Source organism: Lepus europaeus, unplaced genomic scaffold (genome assembly GCF_033115175.1).
Source record: "Lepus europaeus isolate LE1 unplaced genomic scaffold, mLepTim1.pri SCAFFOLD_628, whole genome shotgun sequence".
Lineage (NCBI taxonomy): Eukaryota > Metazoa > Chordata > Mammalia > Lagomorpha > Leporidae > Lepus > Lepus europaeus.
This window is the reverse complement of record NW_026909507.1, coordinates 1-17,524: the sequence shown is the minus strand read 5'-3', so window position 1 is coordinate 17,524 and position 17,524 is coordinate 1. Positions and strand designations below refer to the sequence as shown.

The window sequence follows — 17,524 nt, the reverse complement described above, 5'->3', positions numbered from 1 at the left end:
CTAGGGATCGAAGGCATCTTTGGCCACCCGTCTGGGTGCGCTGCCTGGGTCGCCTGCTCGCGTGCCGGGGCTCTGCCGGGGCTCCAGCCAGAGCCAGCGCAGAGGTGCCCCGGTTCAGCAGCAATGGCCTCTGCCACTGGCTCCCAGTTGGGCGGGTCACCCTGTGCACCCCGCCCCGCCCCGGGGGGCGCTGGAGGAGGCTCTACCACCCCCCCACCCCCACCCCACCCCACCCCACCCCACCCCCGTGCTCTGGGAGCCGGGCAGGACCATCTCCTGGTCCTTTCTGCACCTACCAGGTCCCTGAGCCCACCGCAGCTCCCAGGATCCCACTGTGGGGAGAGGGGACCCGGGCCTCTGGAGGCTGTGTGCACAGCTGGAGGTGTGGGTGAGGGTCCCCATCGGAGCAGCCTCGGTGCCTTTATGGTGGGCGTGGTCAGTGAGTCCTTCCAGCCCCCACACTGGGACCCAGCCAAAGCTGGCAGTGCTCAGCAGTGCTGTCGCCCATGGGGTGGGCGGAGTGGGTTTTATAAAGGAGTTGGCGCTGTGTCTGCAGAGTGTGTGAGGGGCTGCTCGGGAAGCCGCCGCCTCGGCTCCTTGGGGTGGACGGCCACACGCTCAGTCTCCGGCTCTCCCCTGGCCAGGGGCTGAGCCCTGTCTTGGCCGGTGGTCTGGTTCACTGGCTTGAAGTGGGGAAGTCACCCCGTGTGTGTGTCTGAGAGAGCGTCTCCCTCGCGAGCCGCTGCAGAGGGCACAGACCCCCGGGCCAGGGCGCCGGGAGGCGAGTCCTGAGCTGATGGTGGGGGTGTGTGCAAGCTGTGACTTGAGGCTTCCTAACTAGAGGCGAGCAGGTTCTGGTGTCCAAACCATCTAAGGGGGTGCCGATGACGTGTGCGCCAGAGCGGTACCAGGGAGAATGTAGGGTCTCGGTCCAGGGTGCGGTACCAAGGAGAATGTAGGGTCTCGGTCCAGACTTTTCTGCAGCCCGCTCACCTGACACATCCCAAGGGGCTCCACCCGTAGTCTTAGCGACTTTTCTAGTTTTATTTTATTTTTATAAAATAATTGAAAAAGAACCAAAAATGAATTCAGACGTCCCCCAGGTGGGCCTCGCCCCTCGACTTGCCCCCCAGGAATGAGAACGCGCTGCGGCTGCAGGTGCGCAGCGCCGGGTGGACCCCACACAGTGCTGCCAGGACTGGGCGGCCCCTGTAAAGCTGTGTGCTTCGGCCTCTGCTTTCCCCTTGCTGTGTGGACTGTGCGATTCACCCTAACGTCGCAGCACCGCGAACACAGCGCCGGGGCTCCCTGCCATCGTCCTTCCTGTGCTGCCGTCCGTGCGTCCTCAGGATGTCCCGTGCTTGCATGATGCTCCGTGGTGACGCCACTTGAAATTAAGCCTTAATCAGATGTTCATGTCGTGCGTTTCAGAGGATGCAAAAAAAAAAAAAAAAAAAAAAAAAAAAAAAAAAAAGACCTGGCGGAGTGAGCCGCAGGAGGAGGTACAAAGGGAAGCGCTCAGTGATCTGCCTCCCTCCCTCTCTCCCTCCCCCCTTCTCTCCCTCCCTCCCTCTCTCTCTCCCCTTCTCCCCCTTTCTCTCCCCCTCCCCCTCTCTCCCCCTCCCTCTCCCTCCCACTCCCCCCTTCTCAACCTCTCTTCCTCTCCCCTTCTCAGCCTCCCTCCCTCTGTCTGTTCTGGCTTAGCTGTTGCCATTGCTTGGAGAAAATGGACCATTGCAGTTTCTGCGGCAGTCAGCCCAAAAGGCGCGTTCTGGAGGTCCTGAGCCGTGTCCCGGGGGTCGTGCGCGCTCGCTTCTCTCTCTGCAGCCCAGGGCTTTCCCGGAGGAGGCGCCGGTGGGGGGTGTGGGGCTCGGCGGCGCCTGCCCTCACTTGTGTGCGGGACCCGCGTGGATGCTCGTTTTTCTAAAAGTATCTTAAATTTAGACATAAAGCAGAGGGGACCCAGCTTCCTGTACAATGTGGATCTACCTCAGTTCACAGTTGGGTGCTATTTACTACGTCTGTCAAATTCAATTGGAAAAAGTAACCAAACAGCGGGATACAACTCCACATGAAACTTGAAATCATAATTTCCGTTTATTTAATACTATTTTTATTTATTTTGTGCCTTTTATGTTGTACCCTCATGCATTAAACAAACCAGTATGAAATCAGCTGTTTCACAGTGCAGTGGGGAGCAGAGCCACGGCGGTGCAGGCTGCCAGCTCGTCCCGCCGCCCCTGGCCGAGAGCAGATGTGTCACTTTGCAAGTAGTGAATTCCGACCTCTATTCTATGCATAGTTTCTAGCTACCACTTCCCTCTCTGTGCCAATGAAGGGGCGGCCACGAACGCACCCCGAGTCCTCGCGTCCCTCGTCCTCTGGCGTGTTTTGTGAGTCGGCTTTACGAACAGCGGGCGGACCTCGGTTGTTCTCTGTCTCTGCTGACCCACCTGGGCCGGGGCTTGGGCGGGGGCTGGGGCCAGGGGCGGGGTGGGGCGGGGCGGGGCCAGGCCAGGGATGGACGGCTTCCCGTGCTTTTCTATTGGCAGTTTCCAGTTGCAGACTTTTCCTACTATGGCGACCTTTTTTTACGTAATTCTTTGGAGGTAACACAATATTTTGGAGTCTTAAGAATTTGATTTTATACCAAGAAATAAAAATTAGGGATCTTTCCTGTAGTCTAGTTTTACTATTTTAAGGGGAGGGATCTCTGAGTTTTTCAAGAGAACAACATTCCTTAGGGCATCACTCTGGAAGCTGATTCGGAAAGCTTTTTGCTGCAGGATCTCAAAAAAAAAAAAAAAAAGAAATGATTCTAATGAAATGTTTTTAATTTTTTACCTTCCACCAGGTTGATACTTAAGCTATATTTTGTAAAGAGTAGTCATCCGTTAGTATGCTGCACTGAGGATCAGCGTGGTTGCACTTTCTCAGTCATAGCACGAGCCCTGCCATTGGCTGGCCAGCGAGCGTCCCGTTCCCCTGAGGGCACTCTGGGGAGCGAGGCAATTTACTGGTACCTCAAGACAAAGAACCTGAATATGCTGCATTTTGTTTCTTTAGCTTCTCCATGTAGCATTTTGTTTTGCTCTATTATTGTGTTGACTATGAATGCTTTGTGGACCCCGATAGACTGTGCAAAGAGTTTGAAGTGACCGCTGGCGTCCTTGCTGGCACCTTGCCGCCCTGAGTTGGAATAGTTCACTCCCACTCCCCCAGGGGAAGACGCGGCCCCAGGCAGGCCCGCCCTCTGCTGCTTCCCCGGCTTCCGGGAGGCCCCTCCTTCCCAGCTCGGTTCCCAGCCGTGGCCCCAACTGTGCCCCACGCAGACCTCACCACGCAGGCTCCCGGCCCCGGGGGCGTGGTCTCCATGGACGAGATAAGCTGGTGAAGAAGGCTCCACCCACGACCCTGAGCATCTGTTGTCGTGTTTCAGCTTCGCTGGGTCCTTTCGAGTTTGTTTTTACAGCTTCCTAGGTTGAGTAGTTTGCACTATTTTTGCAATAAATTCATGGGAACCCTAACAGTTACGTGTTCTGTTTCTTACCGTGTGTATATAAACTAACCCCAAGGTTTGGCATCGTGTTTCACCTCTTACACACCCCTAACATGCACAGAATGCTGTAAACCTGATCAAATATGATGTGAATGATATTTTATAAAGTTATTTTGTATGGTGTCAACTTTGTTTTGCCTCATAGTATGTCAGCAAAAAAATAATAAAATAAAATTCCTCTTATTTGCAGTTTCTCGGTGTGTCTGGGCACGGCCTCCTGGGGTGCGCGGGGGCGGTGTTAGCACAGACAGGCGTCCCCCGAGGCGCGCGCTCGGCAGAGCGCCTGCGGCTCCAGCGGCACTGCCCTTGGAGCCCTGGGGCCCTCACCCTGCCTGGCTGTCTCTGACTTCCGGCTAGGCTGAGGACAGTGGATGGCGGTGATGCTGGCAAAGAAAGGGCCGGATGAGGGAACCCAGAACATGGCTGAGGGTCACCGGGGGGGACGCTGTTGCTAATAAAGGTTAGGGTGCGGGGCCAGCACTGTGGCGGGGCTGCTGAAACCAGCGCCATCCCATTTGAGCACCAGTTCAAGTCCCGGCTGCTCCACTTCTAATCCAGCTCCCTGCTGTGGCCTGGGACAGCAGTGGAGGACAGCCCGAGTGCTTGGGCCCCTGCACCCGCGTGGGAGACCTGGATGAAGCTCCTGGCTCCCGCCTGGCCCAGCTCTGGCTGTTGCAGCCATCTGGGAAGTGAACCAGCAGATGGAAGATTTCTGTTTCTCTCCCCCTCCCCCTGTCACTCTTTCAAAATTAATTAAAAAGAGGTGAGCAATCCTCCATCCTCTGGTTCTCCCTGGATGGCCACAAAGGCTGGGACTGGAACAGGCGGAAGCCAGGCGTCACGTGCTCTGTCCTGGTCTCCCACGAGAGTGCAGGGCCCATGAACATGTGAGGGTGAGGGTCAGCCAGGGCTTGCACCTGCTGCCTGATGGGACCCTGGCATTGCGAGTAGAGGTTTTAACCACTGAGCCACAACCCTGGTCCTTATTTTCTGATTTTTAAGAAAGTGTATCTAGAAAATTCAGGTAACTATAAATGTGAACATTTTAAACTGCCTGTAAACACTAATAGGTAATTATCAGCATTTTGGTCTATTTGTTCCACATTTTAAAATACATTAAGATAGGCCGGCGCTGTAGCTCAACAGGCTAATCCTCCGCGTTGCGGCGCCACCACACCGGGTTCTAGTCCCGGTCGGGGCGCCGGATTCTGTCCCGGTTGCCCCTCTTCCAGGCCAGCTCTCTGCTGTGGCCAGGGAGTGCAGTGGAGGATGGCTCAAGTGCTTGGGCCCTGTACCCCATGGGAGACCAGGAGAAGCACCTGGCTCCTGCCATCAGATCAGCGCGGTGCGCCGGCCGCAGCACGCCAACCGCGGCGGCCATTGGAGGGTGAACCAATGGCAAAAGAAGACCTTTCTCTCTGTCTCTCTCTCTCACTGTCCACTCTGCCTGTCAAAAAAATAAAAGTAAATAAATAAATAAAATAAATAATTAATACATTAAGATGTATTCTTAAAGAACCATATACCTTTTTTTAAAAAACAGATTTGGCTGGCGCCGCGGCTCAATGGGCTAATCCTCTGCCTTGTGGCGCCGGCACACCGGGTTCTAGTCCCGGTCGGGGCGCCGGATTCTGTCCCGGTTGCCCCTCTTCCAGGCCAGCCAGCTCTCTGCTATGGCCCAGGAGTGCAGTGGAGGATGGCCCAAGTGCTTGGGCCCTGCACCCCATGGGAGACCAGGAAAAGCACCTGGCTCCTGCCTTCAGATCAGCGTGGTGCGCTGGTCGCAGCGTGCCGGCCGCGGCGGCCATTGGAGGGTGAACCAACGGTAAAGGAAGACCTTTCTCTCTGTCTCTCTCTCTCTCACTGTCCACTCTCAAAAAATAAAAAATAAAGACCATATAGTCTACTTTAAAAATAAATAAAATTTTAAAAAAGATTTATTTTATTTATTTGAAAGAGTTACAGAGAGGTAGAGACAGAGAGGTCTTCCATCCGCTGGTTCACTCCCCAACTGGTCGCAAGGGCCGGAGCTGTGCCGATCCAAAGGCAGGAGCCAGGAGCTCCTTCCAGGTCTCCCACATGGGTACAGACATGGGTGCAGGGGCCCAAGGTCTTGGGCCATCTTCTGCTTTCCCAGGCCATAGCAGAGAGCTGGATCAAAGAGGAGCAGCCAGGGCTAGAACCGGTGCCCATATGGGATGCCGGCACTGCAGGCCAGGGCTTTAACCTGCTGTGCCACAGCGCCGGCCCCAGAACCATATACCATTAAAAAAAAAAAAAAAGTATTTATTTGTAAAGGCAGAGCGTGGAATGGAGGGAGGGAAGGAGCAGACAGGCAAATCTCCTGTCTGCTGGTTCACTCCCCAAATGGCTGCAATGGCCAAGTCTGGGCCAGGCAAAAACCAGGAACCTGGAATTTTATCTGGGTCTCCCAGATGGGAGCAGGGGCCCGAGCACGTGGGCCACCTTCTGCCTTCCTAGGCACATTAGCAGGGAGCTGGATGGGAAGTGGAGTAGCCACCCATGTGAGATGCCAGTGTTGCAGGCAGAGGCTTAACCCATGGTGCCACAATGCACCCCTCCACCCCCAGGTCGCCCTAACTGCTGTACCTGACGCCCACTCCATAGACCCCTGTACTTCTTTCATACCCCAAACCACAGAGCCATTTTGTGGCCCCCACCCTCGAACATGCGGTCAAAACGAGAATGCTCGGGGTAGGGGACTCCCCAGCAATCCACTTCCTCCATCTCCTGTCGCCTAGGAAAGACCCCGGTGCTGGTGCTGCGTGTTACAGCAGTGGGGAAAGGATTTCAGGCGCGGCAGCGCCCGGCAGGGGCGGCGTCCCCACAGGGCAGGCAGGTCGCAGGACAGGGCGACAACAGGGCCACAGGCCTTGAGAATGCACACTGCACGGGCCAGTGGCGTCTGATCGGAACACGAGCCCGTTTCTGTCACTTCCTAGCTGTGTCTCGGACAAGCTCCTTAATCTGAGCTTCCGCCCGTATTTGTAAACTGGTTATTTCAAGGTGGGAGAATCTGATGAACACACAGTGCACACAGCACACACAGCGCTGCCCGGGGTCAGCTAGTTTCTTCTTTTCATTTTACGGGAAAGGCAATGAGACGAGCTCTCCCGCCTGCTGGCTCACTCCCCAAACGCCACAGCAGCGGGGGCCGGGGTCAGGCACATTCCAGGTGCCCCACGTGGGGGACACGGCCACCACCTCGGCTCCCAGGGATCAGAAGCCCTCCAGGACGGGCCAGCGTCTCGGCTGCTCACCGCGCAGGCACGGGAGGAAGCTGACGGTGGACAGAGGAACCAAGAACACGCCCTCAACAGCCAGATGCGCAGCGCGCGTGGTGGGTTCAGGGCGCTTCAGCTGGCCAGGGCTTCCCTGGGGTTTGCTCAGAGAGCACCCCGCTGCTGTGGGGACAGAATGGGGGTCCCAGCCCGGGGCCCCAGAATGAATCTTTGTGGCTGACCAGGGCCACAGGGAAGAGTGTGACCCACGACAGGCAGAACGCTTCGTGCTGTCACGGACGTGAACCCGGCCACGACCTGCGTGCCGACCACTGGAATTCAGAGAGGCAGAGCCCCCGCTGTAGAGGGGCCGCGGTGGCACAACCGCCGTGCAGAACGGCACACCGTCCTGTCACCGAGCGGGCGCCCCAGTCCTAAGGAGCTCACCCAGTGAGCCGGAAACCTTGCTCAGAGCCCAGAATCAGCAGGACGGCAAACACGTGGCCCGCGCTATGGTGCTGCCGCGGGCGTCCAGCTCCCTGCGAACGGCCTGGGTAGCAGCAGCAGGTGGCCAAGACGGGCCCTGCCTTTGCACTGGCCAGCACTGACCAGCCCTGGCCGTTACCGCCGTCTGGGGAAGAGGACTCGCTGCTCCCTGCTCCTCCCCCTCTGCCATGCTGCCTTTCAAGTCAATCAACCTTAGGAAGCTAAATCTAAGCAGGGTACCCCCCACGCACAGGGGAGCAGAGAGAGGGACCTCAGGTGCTTCAAGAAGATGGGTGGGGTGCACAGACCGCAGGGCAGGGGCCAGGTCCAGTCCCATCTGCATATGGCACATCAACTAAGAACTTCATCTCTTTTTTTAAAGATTTATTTATTTACTCATTTGAAAGTTAGTTACACAGAGAGAAAAGGAGAGGCAGAGAGAGAGAGAAAGAGGTGTCTTCCAACCGCTGGTTCACTCCCCAGATGGCTGCAACAGCTGGAGCTGTGCGGAGCCAAACCCAGGAGCCAGCAGCTTCCTCCAGGTCTCCCACATGGGTGCAGGAGCCCAAGGACCTGGGCCATCTTCCACTGCTTTCCCAGGCCACAGCAGAGAGCTGGATCAGAAGTGGAGCAGCCAGGACTCGAACTGGTGCCCACATGGGATGCTGGCACCGCAGGCGGCGGCTTCCCTGCTACGCCACAGCGCCAGCCCCTAAGAACTTCACTCTTCAATGCTTGCAGAAAATCAAGAATGCTTCCATGACGCAGCAGGTCTCACAACATCAACTCTGTGAAGTCTGGGAGGTGGAGCCACACAGCCCGTCGGCCGCCGGCCACAAAGCCACTCGGGCTGGCGGCCATCGGGCCGTGAGGATGAAGGGGCTGCCCTCCGTGCCGGCGGCGGCAGAACACAGCCACACGCCCACACACGGTCTTAAAGTGCAGGAGAGGAGCGCAAGCAGCTGATTCCCGGGAGTTGGGGGGCGGGGGGCAGCGCCCACAGCACAGGGAGGTTGAGGGTGACGGAAGTGTTCGGTCATCGACCAGTTACAGAACTGCACGTCTGTCAACGCTCACAGACCTGACGCTAAAAAGGACGATTTGCACTAGATGTTAATTAGAACTTTAGAAATTAGAGTTACGGGGGGGGGGGGGGGGGGGGCGGGCCGGGCTTCCATCTGCTGGTTCACCCAATTGGCCGCAAGGGCCAGAGCTGGGCTGATGAAGCCAGGAGCCAGGAGCTTCTTCCTGGTCTCCCACGTGGGTGCAGGGGCCCAAGCACTTGGGCCATCTTCTACTGCTTTCCCAGGCCACAGAAGAGAGCTGGACTGGAAGTGGAGCAGCCGGGACTGGAACCCATGCCCATATGGGATGCTGGTGCTGCAGGCGGCGGCTTTGCCCTCTATGCCACAGTGCCAGCCCCCCAACCTATGGACTTTTATTCCCAGAGAAAAATTCCAAGTGAAATTACGAAATCAAATACAGAAATCAGTCCTGGGTGTTCGTAAGCTCCTGGCTCCACACGGCCTTGCCGCACGTGTCTGTGCTCTGCTCTGAGTCAGCCCTGCACGGCGGTTCTCACGGCCTGGAACCCATCAGCCCGCTGTTCCCACGCAGGGTCGGGGCTGGCTGCCGCCTTTCAGCATCTTCTGAGCGCGAGTTCCGTGGCGGCACCATGGTGCGGTGGGTGGAACCTGCCTGTGGAGCCGGCATCCCACACGGCCACCGGTTCAGGTCCTGACTGCTCCACTTCTGATCCAGCTCCCTGCTATGGCCTGGGAGAGCAGTGGAGACGGCCCAAGTGCCTGGGCCCTGCACCCAGGTGGGAGACCCCGCAGAAGCTCCTGGCTTCGCGTCGGCCGTTCAGGGAGTGACCCGCAGATGGGAGCTCCGCCTCCCTGTCCGTGACTCTACCTCGCAGATGAACAGATATTTTTCTGAAGAACTTAGAATGTTTTTGTCTTTTAAGCTTCTCTGGGAGGGAGCAAGCGAGCGCTCCCACCTGTGGATCCACGGAGTCCCGGGGCGCCCGTCTACACTGCCGGATCCTCGGGGGCTAAGCACAGCTCAGAGAGACCGGCTCCAACAGTATTCCAGACACACTTCACTGTGAAAATACGGACCGGTCTTTAATAGAAAACGCAAACACGGTGCTTTACAATAAAAAAATAGCATCTGGACAAACAGCCAAGCAAAACGGACCGGCGCTGAGCCTGCACCTGGCAGCGCGGGAACGCGCAGGGCGAGCCGGGAACTGGGCCCCGGGCTCAGGGCTTGGGGCAGCTCAGTGCCCCGGGCTCAGGGTTCCGGGCTCCGGGCCCCAGGCTCAGGGCTCCGGGTTCCGGGCCCCGGGCTCAGGGCTCCGGGTTCTGGGCTCCGGGCCCCGGGCTCCCGGCAGCTCAGGGCGCCGCCTCGTCGTCGCCGCCGCCGCCCTCCTCCGCCTCCTCGCCCCGCCGCTCCGCCAGCATCCTCAGGTACTTGCTCGCCAAGATCTTCCGCGGTAATATGTCTGAGACGGGACAGAGCTGGGTCAGCGGCGCCCGCGGCCCCCCGCCCGCCCCTCCCGGGCCGGTACCTGCGAGGAACTGCAGCGCGTCCGAGCGCTCCGCGGTGCTCGCCAGGTCGCTGTAGGTCAGCGCCCGCCGCTCGGGCCCGCCGCCCTGGCTGTAGGAGCAGGCGGCCAGGTACTGCACGAAGAGCTCCTGGCGACAGGACAAGCGCTGAGCCCGTGCGGCACCGGCCTCCGCCCGGCCCGTCCGCGGCCCCAGCACCGCCGCCCACGCAACCCGGCGGAACGGCGCGGGGGCGGGGCAGAGCCGCGCGAGGGACGCCGGGAGGGACGCGGTGGGCGGGGCCCCCGCAGAGGACGGCGGGAGTGACGCGCTTGGGCGGGACCTGCGCAAGGGACGGCAGAAGGGACGCGCAGTGGGCGGGGCGGGACCCGCGCGAGGCACGGCGGGAGTGACGCGCGTGGGGCGGGGCAGGAGCTGCGCAGGGAACGCCGGGAGGGACGCGGTGGGAGGGGCGGGACCCGCGCGAGGCACGGTGGGAGGCACGCGCAGGGGGCGGGGCGGGACCTGCGCAAAGGACGGCGGGAGGGGCGCGGTGGGCGGGGCGGGACCCGCGCAGGGGCTGGCGGGAGGGATGCGTGGGACGGCGGGAGGGACGCGGGGGTGGGCGCGGGCAGTGCGGCGCGCATGCGCCTGCCGACAGCAGCCGGCGGCGTGCGGGCCGAGGGCCCCGGGCAGCGCCGCGGGCCGGGTTCCGCGGCGCGGTGGTTAAGGGCGGCCCCGCGCCCGCCCTCACTCCGCGTCCTCGCCCGCCTCACCGTGGCCTTGGCCGTGAGCACCAGCGCCTCCTGGTTGATGCTGGACACCTCGGGGGAGCTCTTCATGATGACTCGGATGCGGGACAGCGGCAGCGAGACCAGCCGCTCTCCGCACTTATCCTTGCCCACGGGCACCTCTGCCATCTTCCGGCGGCCCCACTGCGAGCAGCTGCCGGGCCAGTCGGTCGGCGCGGGCTCCCGCGGCCCACTGCCCCGTGGGAGTTGTAGTGTCGCGGAGGTGCGCGCGCAGGGCAGGAGCGCGGCCCCTCCGCGGGCGAACTACAAGCCCCGTGATGCCCCGCGCGCCTGCGCCTGCGCTGTCCCCGGGGGGCGGGCGCGGGAATCGGCTGCCGGCGGGCGAACAGCCTGCAGGGCGTGGCAGGAAGGAAGGCGGCCGGCGAGCGAGCGAAGGCGACTGGTCGTGCCGCCCCGGGGAGGGTTCGCCTCGAGTGAGCTCGCGAGCGCCGTCGGGGCGCCCGGGGGGGACTTTGAGGCGTCCCGAGGGGCCGGGCTCGGGTCTGAGGCGGAGCCCGTGGGTGCGGGGCGGGGAGGGGGCCCCCGGCCGGCAGGGCCTCGGGCGCCGGGGTCGGGAATGGTGGGGTCCGGGCCTCGCGGGAAGGTGGCGCCAGCCGGACTGGGCGAGGAAGGGGGCGGGCGCGCCGCGGGTGACGGGAGTCGGGGGTCGCGGGAAGTGGCCTGGGGCGCGTTTTCCCGAGGACGGCAGCGCTGCCGGGGCCTGGTGCGGGCCGGCTCCGGCGTCTGCCCCGTCGTCGCTCTGCCCCTGGACCCCTGGGCACAGGGTTTGCTGAGTGTCACTGCTCAGAGCTGACCTGGGGACCCCGCCTGGGGAGAGAGCTGTCAGGAGGTTGAGGGGCCACCTGGGGCCACAGTGGCTGGCAGGTGCGGGGGCGCGGGCATCCCCGGCGGCGCCCTCCGCTCGCCCTCCCGTGCCTGCCTGCTTGCTTCCTGGTTCTGTCTGTCCTTTGGCGAGCGGGTGGTCTCGGGCGGAGCAGAGCCGAGTGCGCACGTGGTCCTCCCCTGTGCGACCGCGGGCCCTGGCCCACAGAGCCGAGCGCAAGGCACAGCCAGGGAGCCGCCCAGCTCTCGTCCAGTGGGGCGTGCCGTGAGGGTCTGGTGGGAGAGGGACAGGGAAGGGAGACCCGGCATGGGAGAAGGCTGGCGCGTCGCGCTTGCCGACCCCACAGCCGGAGGGAGGAGCACACGTTTGAGGACCCAAGCAGTCCTGTGGCTGGCCAGGCAGCTGGGTGAGAAGTGTGGCCATCGGGCTGAAGGCGGAGGGGAGGCCGGAGGCCGGGGAGCAGGTGTGGTTCCCAAGGCCACCCTGGCACCGGGTGCGACTGTCGTGTGGACTTCTTTTCTAAGCCTTCAGGGGCTTCAGGCGTTCTGGGTCCCTGGCTGGCTGCTCTTGCGTGACCAGCCTTTCCCTTGCGAATGTGTTTGAGAGCAGGGTGGGCTAAGCTTGGGGAAGAGCCCAAGCTAGGAGGAAGGGCGGATAAGTGGCCGTTGGGAGATAGAAGAATCTAGAAGCCTTCCGACTGGCAGAGAACGTGCACAGCGAAAAATAAAGCCCCAAACGGTCCCAGTTGCCCCAGGGCGACAGGTGCGACTCCATCCGTGGGAACTCCCCGGTGCCACTCTGCTGTGGCTGACCTGCCTGCTCACTCCATCCGCAGGAGCCCCTGAGAGCTGTGCCGGCTGTTGTCTCCTATCAGTACCCCAGGGTGCTGGCTCACGGGTCCCAGGCCAGCTGGCTTCTGCATACGTCTTGCTGATGGATGGCACGTGGTGCTGGCCTGAGGGGCCTGGGCCTGGGCTCCTGCCCTGCAGCGGCACCCGGAGCCTCCGTGAGGCAGATGTATCATGGCCAGCCTTTCCCCCACGAGCCCCTCCGGCTCCTCCAACACCCTGGAAAACCAATTACTGGCACCAAGTCTGTGTCTGAAATGGATTCCGCCTTCTTTAAAAAGAGTTGAGAGGCAGGCAGAGCTCCCACCCATGGGTTGACTCCCCCAGATGCCTGCAATAGCTGAAACTGGGCCAGGCCAAAGCCAGGAGCCTGGAACCCAGCCCAGGCCGCCTGTGTGAGTGGCAGTAGCTCTGACACTGGAGCCAGCGCCCACCCCAGCGAGAACCTGGAGCCAGGAACCCAGCATCCTGTATCACCAGGCCACACGCGTGCCCCTGCCTTCTTGTTGCTGACTGACGTCTGTGATCCTGGGAACTGGAGCCACGCAGATGGGAGGCTGAGGCTGGTGGTCCGAACTGGTGCCCGCAGATGGCCTGGCAGACAGCAGCCCCTGAAGTTACCAGAAGGAGCGCCCAGAGGCAACGTGGGTGAAGGCAAGGCTGCCGAGCGAGCCTCGTGGCAGGAGCAGTGACCACAGGGCTTGTGGCATGGACTGGTCTCCGGCTGAGCTGGACAGAGTTCAGAAAGGAGATAGAGAGCCCCGTTAGAGCTCGGGCAACTCACAGAGAGCAGGTGGCGAGGCCCCGTGAGGTCCCTCTCTGTAGCCCCAGGGCTGAAGGCCGAGTGCCTGCTGCGTAATGACAGCAGCCACTGAACTCGCCCGCACCAGGTCTTAGTGGAGTTGGGCGGGGTGCTTGGGAGGAGAGGTAAGTGTTGAGAGCATCAAGCCCGGATCCCGCTGGCCCCTGCTGCCCACCCGAGGGGACCTGTTAATGAACTCAATTGACGGGGCCACCTGGCCAGATGCTGAGCCTCAAGACCTGCTCCCCCCAGGGCCTGACATGGGAGGAGGGGGCACTGCAGCACTTAGCAGTAGCAGGCAAGTGGTCTGGGGGCTTCCGGAACCTGCAGCTGGGAGGCCTCGCCAGGTTTACTGAGCAGAGCTCACGCCCACTTTGACTTTTGGAGATGGCCCGGAGCCTGCTCGGATTCACCTGGCTCCGACCGCTTACCAGGCAGCCAGTGGCTGACAGTGCACTCGTGGGTCCTGGTGGGTCCTGGCAGGTCCCAGTGAGAAATGTCAAGGCCTCTACTCCCTGAGTGCCGCTGCAGGGCTGTGGCTGGGCGCTGGTAGGGAGACCAGGTGCCTGTGTGACCTGCGCTGGGCATGGTAACATCCTCCAGAGGTGGGCAGTCTTGAGCAAGGGACCGGGTCTCAGACCCCGGCTCCTCCTCCTCTCCCCTCCTCCTAGCCCATCCTGCCCTTCAGCCGGTGGCTTGGTAACTCAGGGCACCAGGCTCCAGAGTGTGCGGGAAGGTAGGGGGGAAGGGAGAGGTGCAGGGACAGGAGCTACCAGTCAGAGCCGAGGTGTGAAGACCCAGTGACAAGACCTCGGTTCAGGGAGGGGTGGCAGGTGCTGGTCAAGGACCCTGCCCAGCAGGCCTTTGAGGGATGAGGGGCAGGATCCCCCATCTGTCTCTTCTCGGGTGCCAGGCTGAGACGGCCATGGCCACGTCTGCAGCTGCAGGAGCCAAATGCAGGGTGCAAGGAAGACCTTGCTGCAGCTGGAGAGTTGGCTTTAGGCTCTGCGCATATTGCCTCGTGGCTCCAAGATGGCTGCTGCTACTTCAGACTTCAAGACAGACAAAACAGTGTTTCCTGCCGAGGAAGGGAAGATCTTAGCAGTCTTCCTCTTACATGTCATTCATCAGAGCTGGGTCGCCTGCCCACTCTGAGACCCATGTGGCCAAGGAGAAGGTCTGTCCACTGGAGCTGTCATCTCGAGATCCGAGGCTATCCCATGGACAACTGAAGCCAGTGGGCGGGGAGGTTTAAGGAGCCGGTCCTTAGCCAACGTTGCCAGCATTGGAGGTACCGCAGCTTTCACGCGTGGGAGATGAGTCTGCTGGGACCTGCACATGGAGCCCCAGGCACAAGACACAGAAGCTGCCTCCTCCAGGAAGCAGGGATAACCTAAGCCAAAATGGATTTGGGATGGGATTAGGAAGCAGGACCTCAAGAGCCGCTCCGGGCACTGAGATTTCTGCACCTAACAAGTGCTTAATTAAGCATGCGATGGTGATAGCGATCGCTTAGCTCCGAGGAATGTGATTGACAAGCGACGAAAATAAGATTACACCAGGCTTGATGACAGAGAACGGCCTGCGTGGGGACAGCGAGGGCCAAGCAGGCCCGTGGGCGAGGAGCGGGCTGGGAGGTGAGGGGCTGCGGTGGGGGAGGGTGGGGCCGGGCTGCATAGCGCCCGGGTGGCAGAGGGAGCCATTGGCAGATGTCAGCTGGAGAGTGACAAGAGTGGACATGATTTTGTTTTAATGTTTTTATCTGGGCTGGTGTTGTGGCGCGGGGGGTGAAACAGCCACCGGTAGCGCCAGCACCTCATATGAGCGCTGGTTCAAGTCCTGGCTGTTCCAGCTCTGTGGTAGTGTGCCTGGGAAAACAGCAGAAGATGGTCCAAGGCCTTGGGCCCCTGCACCCACGTGGGAGACCCACAGGAAGCTCCTGGCTTCAGATCCACCCAGCTCCAGCCATTGCAGCCATTTGGGGAGTAAACCAGTGAATGGGAGATCTCCCTCTCTGTAACTCTGCCTTTCAAATAAATAAATCTTTTTTTAAAAAAAATGTTTTTATCGTGGTGAAATGTGCATAACATAACAATTTACCATTTCATTGGCAGTAAGCAAGTCCCACTGGTGCCCAGCCACCACGGCTGTCTGTCCTCCCCTCAGCCCCGGGAGCCACAGCTCTGCTCTCTGCCTCTGACTGGGTCGTCCCACCGAGCACCTCGCCCTCCAGGGTCACCCGTGTGGTGGCAGGTGTCGGAACGCCTTCCCTTTTGATGACCATGTAATAGTCCGCTGTGCGGTTGGACCGTTTTGTTTACCTGCTCGTCTGTCAGTGCACCCTTGGGCTGTCCCAAGGTGAACCTGAAGTCGGGGCCGGGCTCATTGGAATTCCGGGGGAGCCACTGCTTTCCACAGTGGCTGCCCGTTTAGCAGCCCCCCACAGCACCAGAGCCCCACGCCCCCCGCCCCTCCCCAGCCAGTGTGCCGTCCTGGCCCTGTTGACGGCAGTCATCCCGCTAACAGGTGTGAGGTGCCATCTCTCTCTAGTTTTGACTTGTGTCCGCCCAGTGGTTGATGGGAGTGAGCATCTCTTCAGTGCTTGGCCGTCATTTGTGTGGTTTCTTCAGAGAGAGCTCTATTCAAGTCAGGTGGATTCTATTACGGTGACTGCTGGGTTTTGGGGCTCTGTGTCCCGGATGTAAGTTCCTTGTCAGATACGTGGCTTGCAGAGGTTTTGCCCCTTTCTTGGTTGACACTGTCTGGGCGCTCACATTGTAGGAGTGTTTACGAAGCCCTGTCGTGTGCGTTTTCTCCTGTTGCCCGTGCCTTCAGTGGCAGCTGCGAGAAATCATGGCCAGATCCAGGGCTGGGAGTTTTTGCCCAGTGTTTCTGTCTGAGAGTTTTGTGGGCTGGCACTCATGTCATCAATCGTGCTTTGTTTTGTTTTGTTTTGTTTTGTTTTAAGTTTATTTGAGAGGTAGAGCTACAGACACAGGGAGAGTTAGAAAGGTCTTCCATCTACCGGTTCACTCCCCAGATGGCTGCAATGGCTGGAGCTGGGCCGATCTGAAGCCAGGGGCCAGGAGCTTCCACTGGGTCTCCCATGCAGGTGCAGCATCTTCCCAGACCATAGCAGAGAGCTGGATCGGAAGAGGAGCAGCCGGGACACGACCCAGCGCCCACTGGGGATGCAGGCACAGCAGGCGGAGGCTTAAGCTACTCTGCCACAGCACCAGCCCCCTTCAGTTTCTTCTGAGTTCACGTGTGTATACGGCCTAAGGCGAGGCTACAGCTTCCTGCTGGGGTGTGTGGGCGCCGGCTCTCCAAGCCCAAGTTGTGGCCAAGGCTGTTGTTCCCCCACTGAGTGACCCTGGTTCAATCATTCGTCTGTACGTGCAGGAGTGTTTCTGGGCTGTGTGTTCCGGTGCATTGGTCCATGTGTGTCTCTGTGCCCATACCACACTGTTTTCTCTCGAAAGGCAGAGTTACAGAGAGAGAGGAAGAGACAGAGAGATTGTCGAAAGTTCATCTGTTGCACCTGGTTCCTCCTAGTTTATGCAGAGTCCATTCTGTTTCATCTGTTTCACCTGGCTGTTTTCGTAGGCCTTGTGGTCCACCGTTTGCTGCAAACCATGTAGATGAGGAGGTTCTCACAGGTGGCCAGCCTGCGCTTCCCCACAGAGATCCTCCATCCACTGGTTCACTCCCCATATGGCTACAATGGCTAAAGTTGGGCCAGGCCAAAGCCAGGAGCTTCTTCCGGGTCTCCCACGTGGGTGCAGGGGCCCAAGCACTTGGGCCATCTTCCACTGCTTTCCCAGGGACATTGGGAGGGAGCTGGATCGGAAGTGGAGCCGGGACTCGGACGGCACTGGTGCGGGATGCCAGCGTTGCGGGCAGCAGCTCAACCACACCACAGCACCGGCCCCCGCACTGTTGTGGTTACTGGAGCTTTGTGATACATTGTGCGTCTCTGCTTTATGCTTTTCCAAGAGTGCTCTGGCTGTTTGAGGGGTCCCTTGAGAGTCCATGTGGAGTTTAGGATGGATTCTTTTTTATTTCTGCGAAAGATGGCTGATGGCTGGCAATATGGTTTTTGCTGCTCTGCTGCTTTTTAATGAGAGAGAGAGAGAAGCAGACAGACAGCTCCTGTCTTCTGGTTCACCACCCCACCCCCACCCCAAATGCCTGCAATAGCTGAGGCTGGGGCCAGGCCTCAGGGGAGCTGTGAACTCCCCACAGGTCTCCCAGGGGGCGACAGGGACCCAGCTGCTTGAGCCGTTGCTGCTCCACCCAGGGTGTGCATCGGCAGGAAGCTGGGGTTGGGAGCAGAGCTGAGACTCAGCGCTCGGATGTGGTGTGTGGGCATCTTCACCACTGGGCCCCTCACCCCACCC

The 17,524-nt window shown here is 60.2% G+C and overlaps 1 protein-coding gene across 2 annotated transcripts; it reads right to left on the bottom strand.

The window, feature by feature from the left end:
• Positions 1-9,106: 9,106 nt before the first annotated feature.
• Positions 9,107-10,842, bottom strand: LOC133755616 (chromatin accessibility complex protein 1-like). Of its 2 annotated transcripts, none has more exons than XM_062185690.1 (3): positions 10,616-10,842; positions 9,863-9,989; positions 9,107-9,796 (listed from the first exon to the last, which is right to left on the bottom strand). In XM_062185690.1, exons 1-3 carry the CDS (start codon positions 10,757-10,759, stop codon positions 9,687-9,689), a joined length of 381 nt encoding a protein of 126 aa, XP_062041674.1. In that variant the 5' UTR covers positions 10,760-10,842; the 3' UTR covers positions 9,107-9,686. The 2 variants fall into 2 exon arrangements, with proteins under 2 accessions (XP_062041674.1, XP_062041675.1); XM_062185691.1 differs by having other exon boundaries at positions 9,718-9,796; positions 9,867-9,989.
• Between the last annotated feature and the right edge of the window lie 6,682 nt (positions 10,843-17,524).

Excerpts from the sequence above, each read along its gene's own strand:
- LOC133755616 (XM_062185690.1), bottom strand. The coding sequence starts at position 10,759 with ATGGCAGAGGTGCCCGTGGGCAAGGATAAGTGCGGAGAGCGGCTGGTC. Across the intron at positions 9,990-10,615 it reads TGCTCACGGCCAAGGCCACG|GAGCTCTTCGTGCAGTACCT; the intron begins GTGAGGCGGGCG and ends TCCTGTCGCCAG. Across the intron at positions 9,797-9,862 it reads CGCGCTGCAGTTCCTCGCAG|ACATATTACCGCGGAAGATC; the intron begins GTACCGGCCCGG and ends GTCCCGTCTCAG.